The sequence below is a fragment of the Aquarana catesbeiana genome, linkage group LG12 (genome assembly GCF_042186555.1).
Source record: "Aquarana catesbeiana isolate 2022-GZ linkage group LG12, ASM4218655v1, whole genome shotgun sequence".
Taxonomy (NCBI): domain Eukaryota; kingdom Metazoa; phylum Chordata; class Amphibia; order Anura; family Ranidae; genus Aquarana; species Aquarana catesbeiana.
In genome coordinates this window covers 81,125,988-81,149,840 of record NC_133335.1, presented here as the reverse complement: position 1 = coordinate 81,149,840, position 23,853 = coordinate 81,125,988, and the positions used below count along the sequence as shown (strand labels likewise).

At 43.6% G+C, this 23,853-nt stretch overlaps 1 protein-coding gene across 1 annotated transcript in view; it reads right to left on the bottom strand.

The window, feature by feature from the left end:
* LOC141113351 (uncharacterized) overlaps nucleotides 1-23,853 on the bottom strand; it is a 111,577-nt gene that overhangs the window by 69,660 nt on the left and 18,064 nt on the right. The window contains exons 2-3 of the mRNA XM_073606412.1: nucleotides 14,760-14,818; nucleotides 11,008-11,071 (exon numbers count right to left, since the gene is read on the bottom strand). Of these exons, the coding sequence (XP_073462513.1) occupies nucleotides 11,008-11,071; nucleotides 14,760-14,818 (123 nt within the window). The remainder of the gene's footprint in view (nucleotides 1-11,007; nucleotides 11,072-14,759; nucleotides 14,819-23,853) is intronic.

Below are 23,853 nucleotides of genomic sequence, written 5' to 3'. Positions count from 1 at the left end.
GATGGCAGCTAGAGCGCATTTGCGTTCCAAGCTGTTGCTCTCTCTTCCGGCCAGGCATCCCTGGATTATTCCTGCCCAGGGACTCAGCGCATGCACGCTGTGGGCGACGGTGGCATCATTACAGTGGAGAAATTCAATCAGCGGTCAGTACTGTTGATATTGGAATTGCTCTGTGGGCAGCTTGCAGCAGTTTCCCTAAATGCTATGTGCAATCATCCCAGGTGTATGCTCTGCACTAAGCCCCGGTTCACACTAGGGGCGGCACGACTTGCAGGTCGCCTCACCGACTGCCTGGGCGACTTGCAAAACGACTTCAGTATAGAAGTCTATGCAAGTCGTCCCAAGTCGCCCCCAAAGTAGTACAGGAACCTTTTTTTAAGTCGGAGCGACTTGCGTCGCTCCCCTTAGAACGGTTCCATTGTACAGAACGGGACAATACTTGTCAGGCGACTAGGTTGCCTGACAAATCGTCCTAGTGTGAACCGAGCCTACCACCCTTGTATGCTGCCTCTGTGATTTGACTATGATTTGATCACCTGTGAAGGTTTTCTGTCTGTGCAGTTTCCCCCTGTGGATGTATCGCTGCCAGCCCTTGTGTAGCAGGTATGAGAGGGTGTATCTAACCCTTTTCTTTCCTTGTTGACCTGGGTAATCTTTTTGGGTTCTTTAACCATTTCCTTTCTGCCCTATCTTGTTTTTTGTGAGCCCTTCTAGGTCAGATTGACAATACATGGCACAAGATGATAAAGATCTCATTAGGTCACAACATTCTTCTACCAGATGTATTTGTTATAAATCACCGCCAAGGTTCAGCCTTCATAGCAGAAGCTCTGAATCCTCCTTTACACACCCACTGCTATATCAGCCGATCCAAGGAGGGAGCCTGGTGGGGATGCGGGATTCCAGTCCCAGTGGGCAAGTCTCTGTGTGAGCCAGGGGCGGACTGACCATTTGGGCACTCGGGCACTGCCCGAGGGCCCCATGCCACTAAGGGGCCCCATCAGGGTTGCCAGCCTCAATAAAACCAGGGACAGTATGTAAAAATCTGTGCTTTTTTAAAAATCCCAAGATTATAGCTGCCCCACCTCTCCAGTACCTTTTCAGTGTGTGTATGTGTAGTCTGTGTGTGTATATTGTGTGTTTGTGTATGTATACTGTATGTGTGTGTATACTGTGTGGCCCCATAATTTATTGCCTGGGGGCCCCATAATCTCCTATTGCCCGGGGGCCCCATAATCTTCTCCTATTCCCCGGGGGGCCCCATAATCTCCTATTGCCCAGGGGCCCCATGAGTTGTCAGTCCGCCCCTGGTGTGAGCTATGCTAATGCTAGGTGGTTGGGAAAGGGGGTGGTGTTTTCTAACAAATGGAATGTCTATTGTGGCACGTGGTGGGAGAATCCCTAAAGAGTTGGATACAAGCCACACGCAAAGTCCAACAGCTGTTGCGATGTGTTCTCCCACTAGGATGACCAGGATGACCAGGAAGAACTGGAACTGTTCCAATCAAGGTAGAGTCTCCTGCCAAGCAAGAGGAAGTTCTGTAAGCACCTTAAGGCTGGGTTCACACTATTGCTAATTGGATGCGGGTTACCAATTCGCATAGCAGGAGATTGTGACCGGCTCTCTATGAGGCCAGTTCACACATCTTCGCAGCGCCTTCAGTGCAAATTGCACAGGAGCCCTGTGCATCTTTTAGTCCGTTTCAGGTCCGAATTCAGCCCAAAATTCAGGGCTGAAATTGGACCTAAAACTGAGATTGGAGCAGCTGTGAGCTGCTGTGTTCTCCAGTGTGAACCCTGCCTTAAGCTCCGTTTCCACTAGTGCGACTTGTCATGCAACTTTGGACACATAGGGTCGCATGGCAGGTCACAGCCCATTGATTTCAATGGCAGTCGTTCCAATCTATTTGACTTATAGTTGTAGCAACTTTGAAGGGGTTCCTGCACTACTTTGATGCAACTTTTGATGCAACTTTGATCCAGAGACTGTAAAGTTTGATCAAGGCTGCACTCAAAGTTGCATCAAAGTCGCACTCTGAATATCGTGACTTTGGGGTCACAATAGTGGAAACGTAGCCCTAGAGAGTTTTCTACTTTCCCATTCCTAACGGAACTAAAAATCGCTGATTGTGCAGACCAATCAATATACGCTAATTGGGATTTTTTTTTTTACCAAAATTATGTAGCAGTATACATATTGGCCTAAACTGATGAAAAAATTAGATTTTTTTTTTATTGAGTATATTATATAGCAGATAGTAAAAATTTTTTTTTTTTTTTTTCAAAATTGTTGCCCTTATTTATAGCGCAAAAAATAAAAACCGCAGAGGTGATCAAATACCACCAAAAGAAATCTCTATTTGTGGGGGGAAAATAAAGGACATACATTTTGTTTGAGTACAGCGTTCCCACACCCGTGCAATTGTCAGTTAACCAGTTCCCGACGGGCTCACACAGATATACAGCGGCAGAATGGCTCCCCTGGGCGATACCCCATACGGGTACGTCCTATCGCTTTTTGGCCACCAGAGGGGGACTCGATGCGCGTGGCCGGCAGGCATGATCGCCAGCGGGCACGATCACCGTTGGCCACGTGCAATCGCGTGCATGAAAGCCAGCACGGGGATTTGTGTGTGTAAACACACAAATCCCTGGGCTGTCAGGGGAGAGGAAACATATTGTTTGTTCCTACTAAGTAGGAAAAACGACGTCTCCTCTCCTAGTCACTCCCATCCCCACACAGTTAGAACACACTGAGGGAACACACAGTTAACCCCGTGATCGCCACTAGTGTTAACCCCTTCTTTGCCAGTGACATTTACACAGTAATCAGTGTATATTTATAGCACTGATTGCTGTATAATTGTCAATGGTCCCAAAAAAAGAGTCAAAAGTGTCCAATCTGTCTGTCGCAATGTTGCAGTACTGCTAAAAATCGCAGATCACCGTCATTACTAGTAAAAAAAAAAAAAAAAAAGTTAAAAAAATGGCATAAATCTTTCCCATAGTTTGTAGATGCTATAACTTTTGCGCAAACCAATCAATATACGCTTATTGCGATTTTTTTTTTTTTTACCAAAAATATGTAGAAGAATACATATTGGCCTAAACTGATGAAGAAATTAGTTTTTTTTTTTTTAATTCTGAAGCTTTTTGTTTATAGTGCAAAAAGTAAAAACCGCAGAGGTGATCAAATACCACCAAAAGAAAGGTCTATTTGTGGGGAAAAATAGGACACAAATTTCGTTTGGGTATAGTGTCGAACAATTGCGCAATTGTCAGTTAAAGCGACGCAGTGCCAAATTGTAAAAAGTGCTCTGGTCAGGAAGGGGGTAAAATCTTTTGGGACTGAAGCGGTTAAAGAAACGATGTGCTGCAGGAGCAGGAACATGTTCCAACCTAAAAACAAGTGGAACATGTAACATGTTCCTGAAGCTGAACTTATTCTTTAAGATTAAAGGGTGTAACCTAGGTTATATGATAAACTCCAATAAAATTATTTTACTGTGAGTCAAAAATGGTGGTATAGTGATCGATCATTAAAGGACGGGGGGGTTTATTTACTAAAGGCAAATCCACTTGGAAGTGCAGTTGCTGTAGGGGGACATGCAAGGAAAATAAAAAACAGCATTTTTGCTGGTTCATGATTGGATGATAAAATCGGCAGAGCTTCCCCTCATTTCAGAACTTCACCTCAGATCTAAAGCGAGTACACTTGTAGTACACAGGGAATTTGCCTTTAGTAAATAAACCCTAGAGTCAAAAGGAATTTTGAGATGTCTTCACAGAGCTGCCTGAAAGACCTAAAGGCCAAAGCTTGTAGCAGTTGAGCCTGAACATCCACTTAGTAAAACTTAGAAAGGTGTGAACAGAAGACCAGATGACAGTCTCCTTAAAAATCTGGAAAACAGATGTGTGATGCTGAAAGACCCAAAGGGCAGTAACTGATCTAGAAAAGTGCACCTTCACAGGAAAAGTGTGAACCTTTTCCTTAAGCCAGTAGGCTTGGGCAATAAGCTGCCTAAGCCACCTAAAGATGGCAGTGCGATTGCCAAGGGTTCCCATAAGGGTCAACCTGGCTATCACAATAAGGTGGCTGAAAGATAGAATTGAACAATCCATAACCACATTCAAACAATGGAAGATACCCCTCTGAGGTGTACCAGAGCAGGACAGAGGGAAATACAATATCCTGAGTACAGTGGAAGAAAGATTCCACCTTAGGGAGAATGGAGGCCCTATGACTCCAGACAACCTTGTCTCTTTGAAACCCAAGAACAGGGTCTTGCAGAACAAGGCTGTCAGAACAAGGCTGTAGCTTATTGCATAAAATGCAATAAGGTAAAAAAAAAATTTACTTAAAGTGATACAGTAACACAGTGTTTCTCAACTCCAGTCCTCAAGGCGCCCCAGCAGGTCATGTTTTCAGGCTCTGCATTATTTGGCACAGGTGATTTGATCAGTTTCACTGCTTTAGTAATTACCACAGCTGTTTCATCTGAGGGAAATCCGGAAAACATGACCTGTTGGGGCGCCTTGAGGACTGGAATTGAGAAACACTGCAGTAGCATACAATAACAAGGCATTACCCAGATCAGTGTCAGGAGTGCTTCTGCTCCTCATTCCTGCATCCTGGTTTTGGCTGTGGCATTCACCTTGTCTGTCTGTCCACCTGCAAGGTGATTAATGTGGCCAGACTCTGGGTGGAGACCAAACCTGATTTAGGCTTGGTTCACATATGAGCCATATGTGGCTCACAGCAGGGGTCTGATGCATGCTGGTTCACTGTTTCAGGTCCGATTTCAGCCCAGATTTTGGGCTGAATTCAGACCTTAAATGGACCAAAAGATGCACACCTGCTGCGGAGATATGTGAACCGGCTTCATAGAGAGCTGGCCAAAATCTCCTGTTATTGCAACTTAAATTTGCAATGGTGTGAACCCAGCCTTAAGCTTGCCAAGCTAGCGGTCTCATGCTTGTGATAGCGTGTGTAATACCTAATTAAGCTCCCTGTTTGTCTTCCCTGCTCTGCTAGATTGGATTACCTCGTTGACGACCTCAGATCGGATATCGTCTATTCTCTGAACTTTGCCTGCCTTTTGACTTCGGACATTGACCCTGACTATTCTGAACCTTGAAACCATAAAACAAAACAGAGGGCACACTGGCCTAGTGTATTATCCTCAACAATGATCTTTATAATGTAAAAAGAAGTACAGTCAGGTCCATAAATATTGGGACATTGACACAATTCTAATCTTTTTGGCTCTATATACCACCACAATGGATTTAAAATGAAACGAACAAGATGTGCTTTAACTGCAGACTTTCAGCTTTAATTTGAGGGTATTTACATGCAAATCAGGTGAACGGTGTAAGAATTACAACAGTTTGTATATGTGCCTCCCACTTTTTAAGGGACCAAAAGTAATGAGACAGATTAACAATCATCCATCAAACTTTCACTTTTTTAATAATTAGTTGCAAATCCTTTGCAGTCAATTACAGCCTGAAGTCTGGAACGCATAGACATCACCAGACGCTGGGTTTCTCTGCCAGTCCTCTACTGCAACTGTCTTCAGTTCCTGCTTGTTCTTGGGGCATTTTCCCTTCAGTTTTGTCTTCAGAAACTGAAATGCATGCTCAGTTGGATTCAGGTCAGGTGATTGACTTGGCCATTGCATAACATTCCACTTCTTTCCCTTAAAAAACTCTTTGGTTGCTTTCGCAGTATGCTTCGGGTTATTGTCCATCTGCACTGTGAAGCGCCGTCAAATGAGTTCTGAAGCATTTTGCTGAATATGAGCAGATAATATTGTCCGAAACACTTCAGAATTCATCCTGCTGCTTTTGTCAGCTGTCACATCATCAATAAATACAAGAGAACCAGTTCCATTGGCAGCCATCCATGCCCACGCCATAACACTACCACCACCATGCTTCACTGATGAGGTGGTATGCTTTGGATCATGAGCAGTTCCTTTCCTTCTCCATACTCTTTTCTTCCCATCACTCTGGTACAAGTTGATCTTGGTCTCATCTGTCCATAGGATGTTGTTCCAGAACTGTGAAAGCTTTTTTAGATGTTTGGCAAACTCTAATCTGGCCTTCCTGTTTTTGAGGCTCACCAATGGTTTACATCTTGTGGTGAACCCTCTGTATTCACTCTGGTGAAGTCTTCTCTTGATTGGTGACTTTGACACACATACACCTACCTCCTGGAGAGCGTTCTTGATCTGACCAACTGTTGTGAAGGGTGTTTTCTTCACCAGGGAAAGAATTCTTCGGTCATCCACCACAGTTTTCTGTGGTCTTCCGGGTCTTTTGGTGTTGCTGAGCTCACTAGTGCGTTCTTTCTTTTTAAGGATGTTCCAAACAGTTGATTTAGCCACATCTAATGTTTTTGTTATCTCTCTGATGGGTTTGTTTTTTTTTTTTTTCAGCCTAATAATGGCTTGCTTCAATGATAGTGAGAGCTCTTTGGATCTCATATTGAGAGTTGACAGCAACAGATTCCAAATGCAAATAGCACACTTGAAATGAACTCTGGACCTTTTATATGCTCCTTGTAAATGGGATAATGAGGGAATAACACACACCTGGCCATGGAACAGCTGAGCAGCCAATTGTCCCATTACTTTTGGTCCCTTAAAAAGTGGGAGGCACATATACAAACTGTTGTAATTCCTACACCGTTCACCTGATTTGGATGTAAATACCCTCAAATTAAAGCTGAAAGTCTGCAGTTAAATCACATCTTGTTCGTTTCATTTCAAATCCATTATGGTGGTGTATAGAGCCAAAAAGATTCGAAATTGTGTCGATGTCCCAATATTTATGGACCTGACTGTAAGTATTATACTCACAAACTGATAGATACAGCAGGGCTTGTCATATAAAAATAGCAACTTCGAGTCCACGATACAACATATCATGCTGCAGGTCAATTTCAGAAGTCCAACAGGCTGATGTGTTTTGAGGGCTTGCCTCTTCCTCAGAGCCAACCATTGGCTACACAGGCTAACCGAGCGCATAGAGATTTATCACTGTCCAGTAAGACTCGCGGAGGTGGTCTGTGTGTGTATATCAACAAAGAATGGTATAACAATGCTGTGGTAGTAACAAAACACTGCTCATCCCTGGTAGAGTTTATGTTTGTAAAGTGTCGACCATTCTATCTGCCGAGGGAGTTCGCGGCTATTGTTATTGTCGCAGTTTACATTCCCCCGTGTGCAAACGCTAAGGACGCACTTTGCGAACTTTACAGCTTTATCAACGAACATCAAACAAACAACCCTGGTGGCTTTTTCATTATTGCTGGTGACTTTAACCCTGCAAACTTAAAGACAGTTTTGCCGAAGTTCTACCAACATGTGAATTTTGCAACAAGGGGAAACAACATACTGAACTTTTTTTATACAACAGAGAAAAATGCAAAAAAGGCTGAACCCCATCCCCACCATGGGTATTCAGATCACATCCCTGTTATTCTAATTCCAGCATACAAACTGTTGCTTACACTTGCAGGAAACTGGTTCAAAAATAAATCACAGTATGCCCAGACAATGCTACCCCAGTACTGCAGGACTGCTTTCAGCACACAGACTGGAACATGTTTACAGAGGCTGCCACTTATAACAATTATACAGTGACTGCTTACATCAAAAATTGCATAGATGATGTGACAGTCACCAAGATTATCACCACACATGCCAACCACAAGCCATGGATGACAGCAGAGGTTCTTGGGCTGCTAAAGACCAGAGATGAGGTTTTTAGATCAGGAGATAAAGAAGCTTCTTAAACAGCAAGAGCCAATCTGTCTCATGGCATCAAGAAGGCAAAACAACAATATGCTCAAAAAATCAATAAACACTTTAGCGACAGCAAAGATACACAGGCTCTGTGGTAAGCCATCCAGACCATCATTGACTACAAGCCCCTGCCACAGGCCAGTGACAATGATACTTCCCTCCCGGATGCACTCAACCACTTTTATGCACGGTTTGAGATGCAGAAACAAACACCTTCACAAAAACTACCCATATCTGCAGCCAAGCTAAGGAAGACCCAGTTCAGGATCAACAGAGGGAAGGCTACTGACCCTGATGACATACCTGGATGTGTACTGAGAGACTGTGCTGTACAGCTGATCGATGTCCTTACAGATATCTTTAACATTTCACTGAGGCAGGCGGTTGTCCCTACATGTCTTAAATCCACCACCATAATTCCAGTGCCAAAGAAGACACCTGTGTCCTGTTTGAATGACTATTGTTCCATAGCAGTAACTCCAATAATGATGAAGTGCTTTGAGAGATTATTCATGCATCACATTAAGTCCCAGTCTTCCAAACATGCTGGACCCACATCGGTTTGCATACCGTCCAAACGGATGATGCAGTATCCTCTACCCTCCACCTGGCCCTTACCCACTTAGAACAGAAAGAATCTTATGTTAGAGTGCTGTTCATTGACTTTAGCTCAGAATTTAATAAAATAATTCCTCAGCCATTTATCACTAAATTGAACTTGCTGGGCCTCAACCTGCCCCTCTGTAATTGGATCCTGGACTTTTTAACCAGAAGACCCTAATCAGTCCATGTTGGCTGCAGCACCTCGAGCAGGGCCGTTTTTAATATTGAATGGACCCTGGGCAAACATTTTCTTGGCCCCCCCCATACAATTTCACTCTCCACCTGCTCTGAGACATACAATAAATAGCTGCTAGACTTAAAATCAGTTTACTGTATCAGATCAGGCAGCGATTGCGATTGGTTGCCAGGGGGTCCCCTAATACAAACATCCGACTTACAAACGACTCCTACTTACAAACGGAGGCAGACAACAGGAAGTGAGAGGAAATCTACCCCTAGGAAGGGAAATTCTCTCCTGTAAGAGCTATTATGGGGAAAAGGTACCTCCACTGACGCTTTATCACCAAGGCTTGTTTCCACAACAACCCAAAATTTTCAAAATCCAATTGTCATTGGGACAGAAAGTGAGGTGAAATCTTCTGAACAGGGGCACACACAGCAAAACAAATGTTACAGCGGTGTTAACCCTTCCCTATGCTATCCAAAAAGCTTAAAAATAGTTTTTTTTGGCTGGAGCTACACTTAAAAAATGTACCTGTTCCGACTTACAAACAGATTCGACTTAAGAACAAACCTACAGTCCCTAACTTGTTTGTAACCCGGGGACCCCCTGTACTCTGACTATTGGTTTGGGGAATTTCATAAGGAGACAAAAAGCTTCTACTTGATAACATCTCCTGCCTATCCTCTTATCTTAGGTTATCCTTGGCATAAACTTCATAACCTGCACATAGATTGGGCTAAAGGGGAGATTAGGTCCTGGTCTCATACCTGCCTCCAGAACTGCATTAAAACTGCTGACCAGTTGCCCATTTGTAACTCATGTCTGGCCAGTACAAGGCGTGTGCCTTTATTACAGCCCCATTTAGATCTTGATCATGAAAACTTTTCCATGTGTGACTCTAATTTGCATAACTATTTGCGTTTATATGACTCTTTTGTAGCAAAAGACACTGATAAGTTTACTGAGTCCTCTACAGGCCACCTCTCCAGCCAAGTGCCACAGTCTGAATCTTTTCCTCCTAGAGGCCGAAATTACCAGCTGTCTTGCAGCCTTGAGCCCTGTTTGGAAACTTTCTCTACGTTTCACAATATCTTACCTCCAGCACAAGTAATGGGGGCCTTTTCCCCTGACTTTTGGGACCAATCTACCCCCTGGACAGCTGTTTGTTCCCCTCAATCTTAGCCTTAAAGTGCTTTCAGAAGAAACCGGGCACCCAGGGATTACTAAAACTTTTTCTTTAGCTTCTTGTGGGCTTTGGTGGCCCTCTCTCCATATGGACTCCTGTTCCTATGCAAAAGCTTTCAAGTCCTGTGCTCGCTCAAAGACCTCAAAACTCAAACCCTCTGGATTACCCCTAACTTTGCCTGTCTCTAAATGCCCTTGGACACACATCCAGGCTAACTTGTCCCCAAATTCACCTGCCTCTTCACCTGCCAATGCTGTCCAGTCTGTCTCTACACCCATTGATGTGGCCCAGTCTGCCTCTTAACCAGTGTTTCTGATCCAGCCCATGCTAACTGAGCCTTCTGCTTTTTCACTCAGAACTTTCAGTAACCTAGCTCCCCCTGCTGCAAATAAATCTTCTCAAATCTGTCTAAGAAGTTCCATCCATCCATCCATCCATGCTTTGGATAGACTACCTCATTTGGCCAGGTGGAGCTTTCAACCTTTTCTTCAAGCCACTCTGCATCCAGCTTATGTTCCAGCTATCCAGTTTGACTCCAGTGACATGCCACCTGCTACCAACCTGGCCTTGCTGATCCCCTGACCATGCCCAGCCTGACCCTCCTGTACCAGATGCCCAGCCTGCTCCATGGGTTTCAGGAGCCCCTCCTTGGTGGGGGGGGGGGGCAATGTCAGGAATGTCTAGCACGTCTGCTCCTCATTCCAGAATCCTGGTTAGGGTTGTGGCATTCTCCTTGTCTGTCCGTCCACCTGCAAGGTGATTAATGTGGCCAGTCTCTGGGTGGAGACCAAACCTGATTTAAGCTAGCCAAGCCTGCAGTCTCATGCTTGTAATAGTGTGTGTAATACCTGATCAAGCTCCCTGTTTGCCTGCCCTGCTCTGCTAGATTGGATTACCTTGTTGAAAACCTCGGATTGGGTATCAACTATTCTTTGAACTCTGCCTGCCTTCTGACTTCAGACATGGACCCCGACTATTCTGAACCTTGAATGTCTGCCAACCCGCAAGTACCTGTTTGCTTTGCTCAGTTTGCGCATGCCCTGGCATTGTAGCCAGGCACTATAGCATCGTGTATAAGTCCTGGGGGCAAACGGGTACCGGTAGGTCTGCTTGCCTTATGGGAAAGGGGGCTGCTATAGGTGAAGAACACAGAACCTAGCTATAGTGTCTGACCACCTGCGATAGGGGTAAGCGTGACAATATGTAATAGAAAGACTTACATATATAGCATTCCGGTGAAATCTCTTCTTTAGGCATAGCAGGACAGAACTTTCACATACTTCCCTAGGGAAAAATAGTTATACATTATGTAACAAAGTATTTACTGCACATCTTACAAGTAAAACAATAAGGTGTCTGTTTATGAAGCAGTGGAAAATATCCACTGCTCCGTTCTCCGGCATTCACAGAGGAGATCGTTCTCCTCTGAGTGCCTGTTAATGAAGCGGTATAGATCACTTCTCCTTTTGTGAAGTTAAGCGATCTACTAACACTTCAAACAGTGGAGAACGCCCCCTGGTTCTGGAATCTCATGAGACATAGCGAGATTACAGTACCAGAAATTCACTTGAGGTGTCTGTTTATAAAGCAGTGGTAAATTATCACTGCTCAGTACATGGACATTCCCAGAGGAGACCACCCATCTTAATTAATACAATAATTAGTCCATATATAATATATATATATTTTTTTTTACACATACATACACACACACATTATATAAACATATACTGTATATATACACACACATATTTACAGTATCTCACAAAAGTGAATACACACCTCACATTTTTGTAAATCTTGTTGCCAGCGCTTTAGACATTAATGGCTGTGTGTTGAGTTATTTTGAGGGGACAGCAAATTTACACTGTTATACAAGCTGTACACTCACTACTTTACATCGTAGCAAAGTGTAATTTCTTCAGTGTTGTCACATGAAAAGATATAATAAAGTATTTACAAAAATGTGAGAGGTGTACTCTGTGTGTGTATGTATGTATATATATATATATATATATATATATAAATATATATATATATACAAACACACACGACAGGGAGACATGTTTCCTGTCTTCGGGGGTCTGATCGAGGTAGAAGGAAGTTAATAATCTTCCTCCTTCCTCCTCAGTTCCCCCGGGATTCTCTCTTCACTCCCAGATTCACCAGCTCTGAGCTGGTGAATCGGGGAGTGTGAATTCTGACAGATCGCCAGTAAAGTGCTGAGATCGCAGCTTCATAAACTGGCTGTTTCTGTATCAGTCAATGACAGCTTCTCTGTGTGCAGAGATGATCAGCAGGGACCATGTTCTCCCCCACTTATCTCTGTTTCATAAACCATTAATGGACTGAGATCAGCGGCAATCCTCGGGATCACCGCTGATCGGTTTCATAAACAGACACCTGAGTGAGCATAGTCAAAGTGTATGTAACTCGAACAATAACCTTTTCTTTTTTGCTTCATTTATATCTGTTAAATATGTCACTGAAAGCATTTCGTTATATATGTTTTATAAGTATAAAAAATTAATCTTGTCAGAAACTCAGAGCTTTGGAGTGCTCTTTGCCCTTATCTCAAAAAGACTATTTAGCCCTCCTTGTTCTTATATTGGATTACAAGTCAGTTAGTCCCAATGCTGTGGATTACTGATGAATCAAACATACTGAGCCAAACATACTTGTTCAGAACCCTACTGAAGTCAACAGTGCCCGCATGTTAAAAAAATAGTAATGGCCATTTTCTAGGCTAATAAGCAGCTTTTCAAACAAATGCTTACTAAACTAACCTGGGGGACATGTGCTAAAGCAAAGACATAAAAAAAAAAAAAAAACCTCTGACAGAGGTCAGTGATTTTAGTAATGCTTAAAGTGATACATTCAAAAATGCAAAATTCCTTTTAATAATATGACGGGAGATGCCCTTACCCTGCCTGTGTAGGGGCACATCTGTGCAATGTAAGCCAACTACTACAGCAAAACTAACACTTATAAATCGTCTTCTGAAATGCCAATTGCCTGGCTCCTTTGCTGATCCATGGACTTCAATGGTTTCTAGGTCATGTTTCTAGATCAAGTATTCAGTCAGAGAAAAGTGTGAAGTCCTTAGCTGCTAACTTGTTCTGGGTCTGTGCTAAAGTAAAAGGTTCAGCATGCGTGCAATGCAACAAGCTGAATGTATGGCTCCAAGGACGCATTCATACCAGAACACAGTGTGCTGCAACACATGCATTAACCTGTGATGCAATAGGCAGTCCATTCAAAATGAAGGTTCTAGGCTTCAATTGGAGCCAGACTGTCTGAAAGGAAACTGCTTCTGCCATGTACTTTTTGGAAAACCTACAGTACATGTGAATCTTGTGAATTTTTATGTGTAAAATAAAATTATATGTAGCCCTTTTCTCCGAAAGGGCCACTAAAAACAGACAGGTTTTCCTTAAGTAGTACAGAGGCCACCAATCACACCAGCACACAATTAAATCTCAGTCTAGGGGATGTCTTTTCAGGATTTATTACGGCAGAACTTTAAAGGGAGGTAGGGGTCATGGGATACTCCAAAACATTTAGCACAGCACAGAAGGACAAACTTTTTTCTAGTCTCCCAATAGCAGCTGTCTGGAGGTAGCAGGAGAGAGTTGGAATGTCTAGGTCCTCACAGCTGAAGACCGTAGGAGAATATCTGGCTACTGATCCCTTCTGCTTTGCTCAGCTATCAGCCCTCAGTGAGATCCTTACTCACAGTGTCCTAGGACTTGCCACCACAGGTAGATCTCTTGTGAGGAAGACAACACAATCCTTCTCCAGACCAGGACTCTGAGCAGTGTCTTTCCGCAAGTATGTGTCGTCAGCAATTCTCCTAAGGCCCTCAGCCTGGCAACCAATAGGGCTCAAACTGCAGTCTCTTGTCTCAGGTATTCTTCTCCTAGGGGCAGCAGACCTAGGAGTACTGGAATCCTGACTAACAAGGAAAGAACAATCTGCTCAGGCCTCCTGTCTATTTATTACCCCCTAGCATAGGTGTGCTCAGCCTATTGTGTTAGGGTGTGCACCTCAAAGCTCAAACATACACTCTCCAACCTGAAACATCCCCTGCAGCAGCTGGGGGGAGAGGAGGGAAGCCAGCAGCACTGCGATGGGGGGCGCAACATGGGGGAAGCCCGGGCAGTAGGGGGGATCGGCACCACACAGAGTGATTAGTGTGCACCCAGGCACACCTGGTACACCCCCTACGCACACACCTATGACCCCCAGCCACCTTCTGGATGCCCCCTTCCAGTAATTGACCATGGTTTAATAAATATTCAGCTGATCATTTGAATCTCCCTCCCTATGCTCAGGAAGCTTCTTCCAGAGGCAGGGGGAAGCAATCAAGCTCTCAGTTTAGGAACCCTGATCAGACCAAAACAAGCAGCAACCACTCCATTCACTATAGTGGGACAAAAACTTAATTTACCTAAGAACCTACCTGGGAAAAACCACGCCACTTACTATAGTGGAGCCAATAACTAAATTTAATTAAAGGCCTAACTGGGAGGGCACTACATATATATAAATAGAAAATGCATAAAATATAGTAAGAAACTATCATTTTTGGGGTATAATTTTACTGTATATTTTTATGTAATATATAATTTTTTATAGAATTCACAGACCACTAAAAGCTTTCTAAAGAGAACACAGCAAAAGTTGTCTGCTTTTAAACTTTTTGGCCTAAACAGAACAATCAGGGAGTCATTAATCTGATTTATACAGTTTTTGTGGTAAACCACCACTACTAAGCTTTGTAAAAAAAACCTTTTTTTTTCAAAAGAGGTGCAAGGGAGAGCCTGAAACATGTTAATGGATCCAAGAATGCCACCAACTGGCATAAAATAAAAATATTTGTATGCAATATTTAAAGAGAGCCCTAAAATATATTTAGCCCAGAACCAAAAATGTAGCATGCTGCAACTTACCAGTACTTACTGACACTTACTGTAAAAATGATAAATCAGACAGCTCCTCCACTTCTGGGCACTGCTCCCCTGTACAGGCCTATTTCACATGAACAAAAAGACAAAAGTTAATCAAGTACTATACAACACCATTTCAACATACAGCTTTCCAGCACTGTTTCACTTTTTCTAGTTCATTAGTAAAAAACAAAAACATGCCTTCACCCTCTCTTTTTTTTAAGGTGACCATTTGAACTGAGACTGAACGAGAAAAATGAAAACATTTGAGCTGCCACTAGAACATAAATAGAGGGGAAATCTTCCAGTGAAAACACTTGTTCTGAGGACAAGTGTTCATGAGGGCATTTCTCTCATTTTCACTAGAGTCTGGACAATCTATACTATTTTTGGTCCCAACCACTGAAAATGATGTGAAAATCACTGTGTAGTTTAGATGTCATTATTGTCATCATAATTTTATTTTCCTTACTTTAGAAGACAATGGCATTTTTGAAGCATACTTATTCCAAAAAGTAAATTACGTTTGTGATGGACCGCCTGGCACCCAGCCTGGGTGTCTCTGCCAAGATACAGCTTCCTCCACTCTGGGACCAGGAACATGTATTATAGCTGAGAACTGCACCCAAGAACTAGACAACACTAGCTTAGGTGCAAACTGGAACTCTTTGTTGAAAATTCATACAGAATATTTACCACAGAAAATTGGGTAAGAGCTTTACCCTAAAGCTTTTCACATTATCCTAAACAATGCAAACTATAATATCATCAGTACATCTAATGAACAGCAACAGCTACCAGTGATCTAATTAACAGTAAGCTAATCAACGGCTAGCACCAGACCAAGCCTTGATTAGAAAGGGAGTCCACCCCCCTCCAGTCTGGCACCAATATTCAAGAAGACCCAGGGCTGTCCAAATCTCATTAACCAGCTTTCAAGTTGGCAGAAACCATCATGGCTTCCTTGACTGTTAAATGTGGCACTAACATGCCATCTTGCATTATATAACAGGACATCTTCATGAATGCTCATAGCTCCCTCAAATGCCAGGGCCCATAGTCAGTAGGCAAGAGGCTACCCTGCAGTCCCCTCCAAAAGCCCCTGTCCCGGTTGGGTAAGTCACAACGTATTTTAATCTTATTTTTTAAATGGTATCCGTCGCTCATTTTAGGAGATATAAAAATCCATAACAATGATCTGTGCCCAGGATGCACTGTTCTCCATTGCTTTAAGACTGCAACCCCAGTGCCAGACTGTGCGGACACAGTGCTAATAAATGGGGGAGGGTACCACCTCTAGTGCCTACTAACCATTTAAACTCACTTTTACAGCAGCAGCTGTGCTCTGGTTTACTGTAGGGGTCAGTTACACTTTCAGATTAGTATAATATTTATATAATATAAAGCTGAATCCAATATTGGTGCAAGCTAGGTGCAAAATTTGTGCATTGTAGGCACAAACCAGATGGAAAAATGGCAATCTGGTGCAGGAAATCAGAGCTGATTAAGGTTTCTACAGCGTATAAATTGGCAAGAATCTGCTCTAATTCTTTACCCATTTCACACATAGGTAGCTGTGACTGGAGCTCTGGCCTGGTTAAGGGCAGGCAAAGCGTAAGTTGACCCAAATTGACTCACCCTAAAATGCTTAACTACTTCCGATGCCACTGTCAGCTCTGGGAGCAACAGGATGACAACACTTCTGAGAACCAACCCCAGTGCTGCTGGGCCTTGAGGGAAGTAAAAACTTGCACATGCATGACCAGACTGATAATACAGCTCAATGATCCCCTTTATGCTGACCACCATTGCACCTATGTAATTCACTGCTGACTGCAACTGTTGCACATTACTGCTGACCACCGTTGCAACCATGCACGTCTTTGCTGACCACCACTACAACCATGACTGCTGAAAAGCATAGGCTCATTTATGACCAACTTAAAAACCAATACCTTGCTCCCCTAAAAAGACACGGAAGCTGATTAAGTTGGAAATAGGGCAAGGCCACAGCTTTATTGAAGATAGATTCAACATTAGAGGTTGGAGATTACATCATATACACTGTAATGGATGTGATTAAGAGTATCATGTTGAAATGTCTATTCCAATATATACAGTGGGGATGGAAAGTATTCAGGCCCCCTTACATTTTTCACTCTTTGTTATATCCTGGAGAGGATCTGCAAGGAGGAATGGCTGAGGATCCCCAAATCCAGGTGTGAAAAACTTGTTGCATCTTTCCCAAAAAGACTCATGGCTGTATTAGATCAAAAGGGTTCTTCTATTAAATACTGAGCAAAGGGTCTGAATACTTAGGACCATGTGAAATTTCAGTTTCTCTTTTTTAATAAATCTGCAAAAATGTCAACAATTATGTGTTTTTCTGTCAATATGGGGTGCTGTGTGTACATTAATGAGGAAAAAAATGAACTTAAATGATTTTAGCAAATGGCTGCAATATAACAAAGAGTGAAAAATTTAAGGGGGTCTGAATACTTTCCGTCCCCACTGTATATAAGTACATGCTTTATGCTTTATATGCCTGACATAAATCAGCTTCTGCTTATTGCCCTGTACACACGGTCGGACTTTGTTCGGACATTCCGACAACAAAATCCTAGGATTTTTTCCGACGGATGTTGGCTCAAACTTGTCTTGCATACACACGGTCACACAAAGTTGTCGGAAAATCCGATCGTTCTGAACGCGGTGACGTAAAACACGTACGTGGGGACTATAAACGGGGCAGTGGCCAATAGCTTTCATCTCTTTATTTATTCTGAGCATGCGTGGCACTTTGTCCGTCGGATTTGTGTACACACGATCGGAATTTCCGACAACGGATTTTGTTGTCGGAAAATTTTATCTCCTGCTCTCCAACTTTGTGTGTCGGAAAATCCGATGGAAAATGTCCGATGGAGCCCACACACGGTCGGAATTTCCGACAACACGCTCCGATCGGACATTTTCCATCGGAAAATCCGACCGTGTGTACGGGGCATATCAGTTATCAGCCTTAAAACATATTCAGTAGAATACTGTGGAACTGAACTTCTTTGTTTCTGTTATAAAATTTAGCAAATTTAGTAATTTTTCTTCATAAATTTTGGCCACAATTTATACTGCTACATATCTTTGGTAAAAATAAGTACAAATCGGTGTAAATTATTTGGTCTTTGTGAAAGTTATAGAGTCCAAAAGCTATGGTGCCAATATCTGAAAATTGATCACACCTGAATTACTGACGGCCTATCTATATTCTTGAGACCCTAACATGCCAGAAAAGTACAAATACCCCCCAAATGACCCCTTTTTGGAAAGAAGACATTCCAAGGTATTTAGTAAGAGGCATGGTGAGTTTTTTGAAGTTGCCATTTTTTCCCACGATTTTTTGCAAAATCAAGATTTTTTTTTTCTTTTTTTTTTTCCACAAAAATGTCATATTAGCAGGTTATTTCTCACACACAGCATATGCATACCACAAATTACACCCCAAAACACATTCTACTATTACTCCCGAGTACGGCGATACCACATGTGTGAGACTTTTACACAGCGTGGTCACATACAGAGGCCCAACATGCAGGGGAGCACCTTCAGGCGTTCTGGAGTGCCCAGGCAAATTCTGACATTTCTCTCCTACATGTAAAAATCATCATTTATTTGCTAGAAAATTACATAGAACCCCAAAACATTATATATGTTTTTTTAGCAAAGACCCTAGAGAATACAATGGCGGTTGTTGCAACTTTTTATCTTGCACGGTATTTGCGCAGCAATTTTTTGAACGCTTTTTTTTGGGAAAAAAAACAGTTTTGTGCTTTAAAAAAAAACAAAAACAGTAAAGTTGGCCCAATGTTTTTGCATAATGTGAAAGATGAAGTTACACCGAGTAAATAGATACCTAACATGTCACCCTTCAAAATCCCACACGCTCGTGGAATGGCGCCAAACTTTGCTACTTAAAAATCCCCATAGGCGACGCTTTAAAATTTTTTACTGGTTACATGTTTTGAGTTACAGAGGAGGTCTAGGGCCAAAATTATTTCTCTCGCTCTAACGTTCGCACCGATATGTCACATGTGTGGTTTGAACACTGTTTTCATATGTGGGCGGGACTTAGGTGTGCATTCGCTTCTGCATGCGAGCACACGGACAGGGGCGCTTTAAAATTTTTTTTTTTTTTTTTTATTGTTCATTTTACTTTATTTATTATAGTTTGACACTTTTTTCCCCCCAAAATTTTTTTTGATCACTTTTATTCCTATTACAAGGAATGTAAACATCCCTTGTAATAGGAATATGGCATGACAGGTCCTCTTTACAGTGAGATATGGGGTCAATAAGACCCCACATCTCACCTCTAGGCTGGGAAGCCTGAAATAAAATAAAAAAAAAACGATCCTGGCTTCGATCGTAGCGGTGAGACGGTAGAAGCACCGGAGGGCGGCGGGAAGGGGGGGAGGTCCCCTCTCGCCTCCCATAAGAACGATCAAGTAGTGAAACAGCCACTATGATCATTCCTATGGTGTAGGGAATCGCCGGCTGAAAAAGCTGATATCTGAATGATGCCTGTGTTTGCACCCATCATTCAGATATCCCCGCACAAATTCAAGGACGTCGTATGACGGCCGGCGGGCCGGAAGTGGTTAAAACACATTTTTTTTAACACAAAGTTGTCCATTCATACAATATTTCTAACACATAGCATGTACATACCAAAAATAACACCCCGAAATAGATTCTCCTACTCCCCCTGAGTACGGCGATACCACATGTGTGAGACTTCCACAGCCTGGCCACATACAGAGACCGAGTACAGCTGAATATGGCTGAGCATGGCTGCGCATGGCTGGGTATGGCTGCGCATGGCAGGGTATGGCAGGGTATGGCTGTGCATGGCTGGGTATGGCTGCGTATGGCTGGGTATGGCTGCGTATGGCTGGGTATGGCTGCACATGGCAGGGTATCGCCGAGTATGACTGGGTATGGCTGAGTATTGCAGAGTATTGCGGGGTGTTGCAGAGTATTGCGGGGTGTTGCAGAGTATTGCAGGGTGTTGCGGAGTAGTACAGAGTATTGCAGAGTGTTGCGGAGTATTGCAGAGTATTGCGGGGTGTTGCGGAGTAGTGCAGAGTATTGCGGGGTGTTGCGGAGTAGTGCAGAGTATTGCGGGGTATTGAAGAGTATTGCGGGGTATTGCAGGGTATTGCAGAATATTGTGGGGTGTTGCGGAGTATTGTGGGGTATTGCAGAGTATTGTGGGGTATTGCGGGGTATTGCAGAGTATTGTGGGGTGTTGCGGAGTAGTGCAGAGTATTGCAGAGCATTGTGGGTTTTGCAGAGTATTGTGGGGTATTGCAGAGTATTGTGGGGTATTGCGGGGTATTGCAGAGTATTGTGGGGTATTGCGGGGTATTGTGGGGTATTGCGGGGTATTGTGGGGTATTGCGGGGTATTGTGGGGTATGGCAGAGTATTGTGGGGTATGGCAGAGTATTGTGGGGTATTGCGGGGTATTGTGGGGTATGGCAGAGTATTGTGGGGTATTGTGGGGTATGGCAGAGTATTGTGGGGTATTGTGGGGTATGGCAGAGTATTGTGGGGTATTGCGGGGTATGGCAGAGTATTGTGGGGTATTGCGGGGTATTGTGGGGTATGACAGAGTATTGTGGGGTATTGCGGGGTATGGCAGAGTATTGTGGGGTATGGCAGAGTATTGTGGGGTATTGCGGGGTATTGTGGGGTATGGCAGAGTATTGTGGGGTATTGCGGGGTATTGTGGGGTATGGCAGAGTATTATGGGGTATTGCGGGGTATTGTGGGGTATGGCAGAGTATTGTGGGGTATTGCGGGGTATTGTGGGGTATGGCAGAGTATTGTGGGGTATGGCAGAGTATTGTGGGGTATTGCGGGGTATGGCAGAGTATTGTGGGGTATTGCGTGGTATTGTGGGGTATGGCAGAGTATTGTGGGGTATGGCAGAGTATTGTGGGGTATTGTGGGGTATGGCAGAGTATTGTGGGGTATTGCGGGGTATTGTGGGGTATTGCGGGGTATTGTGGGGTATTGCGGGGTATTGTGGGGTATGGCAGAGTATTGTGGGGTATGGCAGAGTATTGTGGGGTATTGCGGGGTATTGTGGGGTATGGCAGAGTATTGTGGGGTATTGTGGGGTATGGCAGAGTATTGTGGGGTATTGTGGGGTATGGCAGAGTATTGTGGGGTATTGCGGGGTATGGCAGAGTATTGTGGGGTATTGCGGGGTATTGTGGGGTATGACAGAGTATTGTGGGGTATTGCGGGGTATGGCAGAGTATTGTGGGGTATGGCAGAGTATTGTGGGGTATTGCGGGGTATTGTGGGGTATGGCAGAGTATTGTGGGGTATTGCGGGGTATTGTGGGGTATGGCAGAGTATTATGGGGTATTGCGGGGTATTGTGGGGTATGGCAGAGTATTGTGGGGTATTGCGGGGTATTGTGGGGTATGGCAGAGTATTGTGGGGTATGGCAGAGTATTGTGGGGTATTGCGGGGTATGGCAGAGTATTGTGGGGTATTGCGTGGTATTGTGGGGTATGGCAGAGTATTGTGGGGTATGGCAGAGTATTGTGGGGTATTGTGGGGTATGGCAGAGTATTGTGGGGTATTGCGGGGTATGGCAGAGTATTGTGGGATATTGCGGGGTATGGCAGAGTATTGTGGGGGTATTGCAGAGCATTGCAGGGTATTATATTATGGAGGGATGGCTGAGCATGGAGGGATGGATGGATGTATGTGACTGTATTTGTCACAGAGCACAGCTGTGGGCACTACAGATGCAGCCCACAACGCTGCTACCATCCGATCCCTCCCCCGCTCCTCCCCCTCTGTACCGATCGGTACACAGAGGGGAGGGAGGAACCGGTGTCATGACATGACTCCGGTTTGTTTACATGTGATCGCTCTGTCATTTGACGGAGCGATCACATGGTAAATGGCCGCGATTAGCGGCCGTTCACCGTGATCCGTGATGCGCCGGGTCCTCTGGACCCGGCAGTCACGGAAGTTCTCAGGTGCGTGCCCCAGGGGGCCCGCAAGAGCAGTATTCTGGGAGGACGTCCCAGGGACGTCCACCCAGGATAACCCGACCGCGCTGTGGCCGTCTTTCGGCTATGGCCCGGTCGGCATGTGGTTAATTGTCTTTTTTTTAAATATTTTTTTAAAATAAAATTATATATTTTTTCCAATATCAATTTCTGTTGATTGTTTTCACCTTTAAACTTCAAATTTGTTTCTGTTAATATTTCACAGCTTTATATAACTTGTACAACTTTCCAAATGTACCAAACAACAATACCAATCACAGTATACCATGAGCACCCATAAAACATAAACTTACATAGTCCAAAGAGGCCTGTCCTTACCATGAGTGCCAGACAGGCATTAGACTGACCCCAGAATTTAACCACTTGCCGACTGTCTCACGCCGATATACGTCAACAGAATGGCATGGCTGGGCAGATCAACGTACAGGTATGTTGCCCTTTAGGACGCAGCATTGTGGGCTCTCGCGCTCCCACCACAAACTCCGTAAGTCTGACAGCGGGTCCTTCAGATTTGATGTCCGTCGGGAGTCCCGCGATCGTCTCACAGAGAGGAAGTACGGGGAAATGCTAATGTAAACAAGTATTTCCCCATTCTTCCTAGTGACAGGACACTGATCACCGCTCCCTGTGATCGGGAGCGGTGATCGGTGTCGTGTCACACGTAGCCCATCCTACCTACAGTTAGAACACATCCCTAGGACACACTTAACCCCTTCCCCGCCCCCTACTGGTTAACCCCTTCACTGCCAGTCACATTTACACAGTAATTAGTGTATTTTTAATCACACTGATCGCTGTATAAATGTGAATGGTCCCAAAATGGCGCCAAAAGTGTCCGATGTGTCTGCCATATGTCGCAGTCACGATAAAAATCGCTGATTGCCGCCATTACTAGTAAAAAAAAAAATATTATATTATAAAAATGTCATTAAACTATCCCCTATTTTGTAGACTCTATAACTTTTGCACGAACAATCAAACACTTATTGCGATTTTTTTTTTTTTTTTTTACCAAAAAATATGTCGAAGAATACGTATCGGCCTAAACTGAGGAAAAAAGTAGTTTTTTTATATATTTTTTGGGGATATTTATTATAGCAAAAAATAAAAAATAAAAACCACAGAGGTGATCAAATATCACCAAAAGAAAGCTCTATTTGTGGGAAAAAAAGGACGTCAATTTTGTTTGGGAGCCACGTCGCACGACAGCGCAATTGTCAGTTAAAGCGACGCAGTGCCGAATCGCAAAAAGTGCTCTGGTCTTTGGGCAAACAAATGGTCCGGGGCTGAAGTGGTTAACTTGAGGGCATAGCCCATAAAGTAACATCAATTGCTGGTAAGGGCAAAACCGCCACACGCAAGTCAGCGGTACACTGACAAGCACCCCACCGCAGCCAGCACCTGCATATTTAGGCCAATCATTTAAATGAACCCCATCAGGTCTTAATAAATACTGTTATCTCCCTCAAGAACCCAGTAGCGGACAGCAATGCCACCAATCCTGTGGACAAATTTGAAAACCTAGGTATTCACCTTGCAGCAAAACAGCTCCAAACAAGAACTAAAAACAAGAACAAAGTATTTGACAAGCCAAAACCAGAAAAGGGGAACAATGTTGAACCAAACAATAGATTGCTAAAACTGGCACAACATGGAGCAATAACATGCTTAATAGAGGAGATTGAATCCACAGGCCGGTAATGCCCTGCATTGTTACCCCATACATTAATGATAAGAATGAAGGGGTCTGAAACAAATTATCTCAAGTAATACCAGCATCCAGTGTATGCCATGAAAACTGTGACATTGAATTCTGCCAACTGCAAAGAAAAATTCTCCCCTCGGTGCCAGGGAGATAAATCAGAACAAAAGGTGAGAACGAACATATAGCAAAAATTTAAATGACTCCCATCTTCCTAAAAGCCATCCTTGTCATCCGAAAAAAAACATCACATGGGCAGCAATGGCTGTGCCAATGAGAAAAGAGTACATGGGAAAAATCATTAGGAGGCAAGACCAGCTGAAAA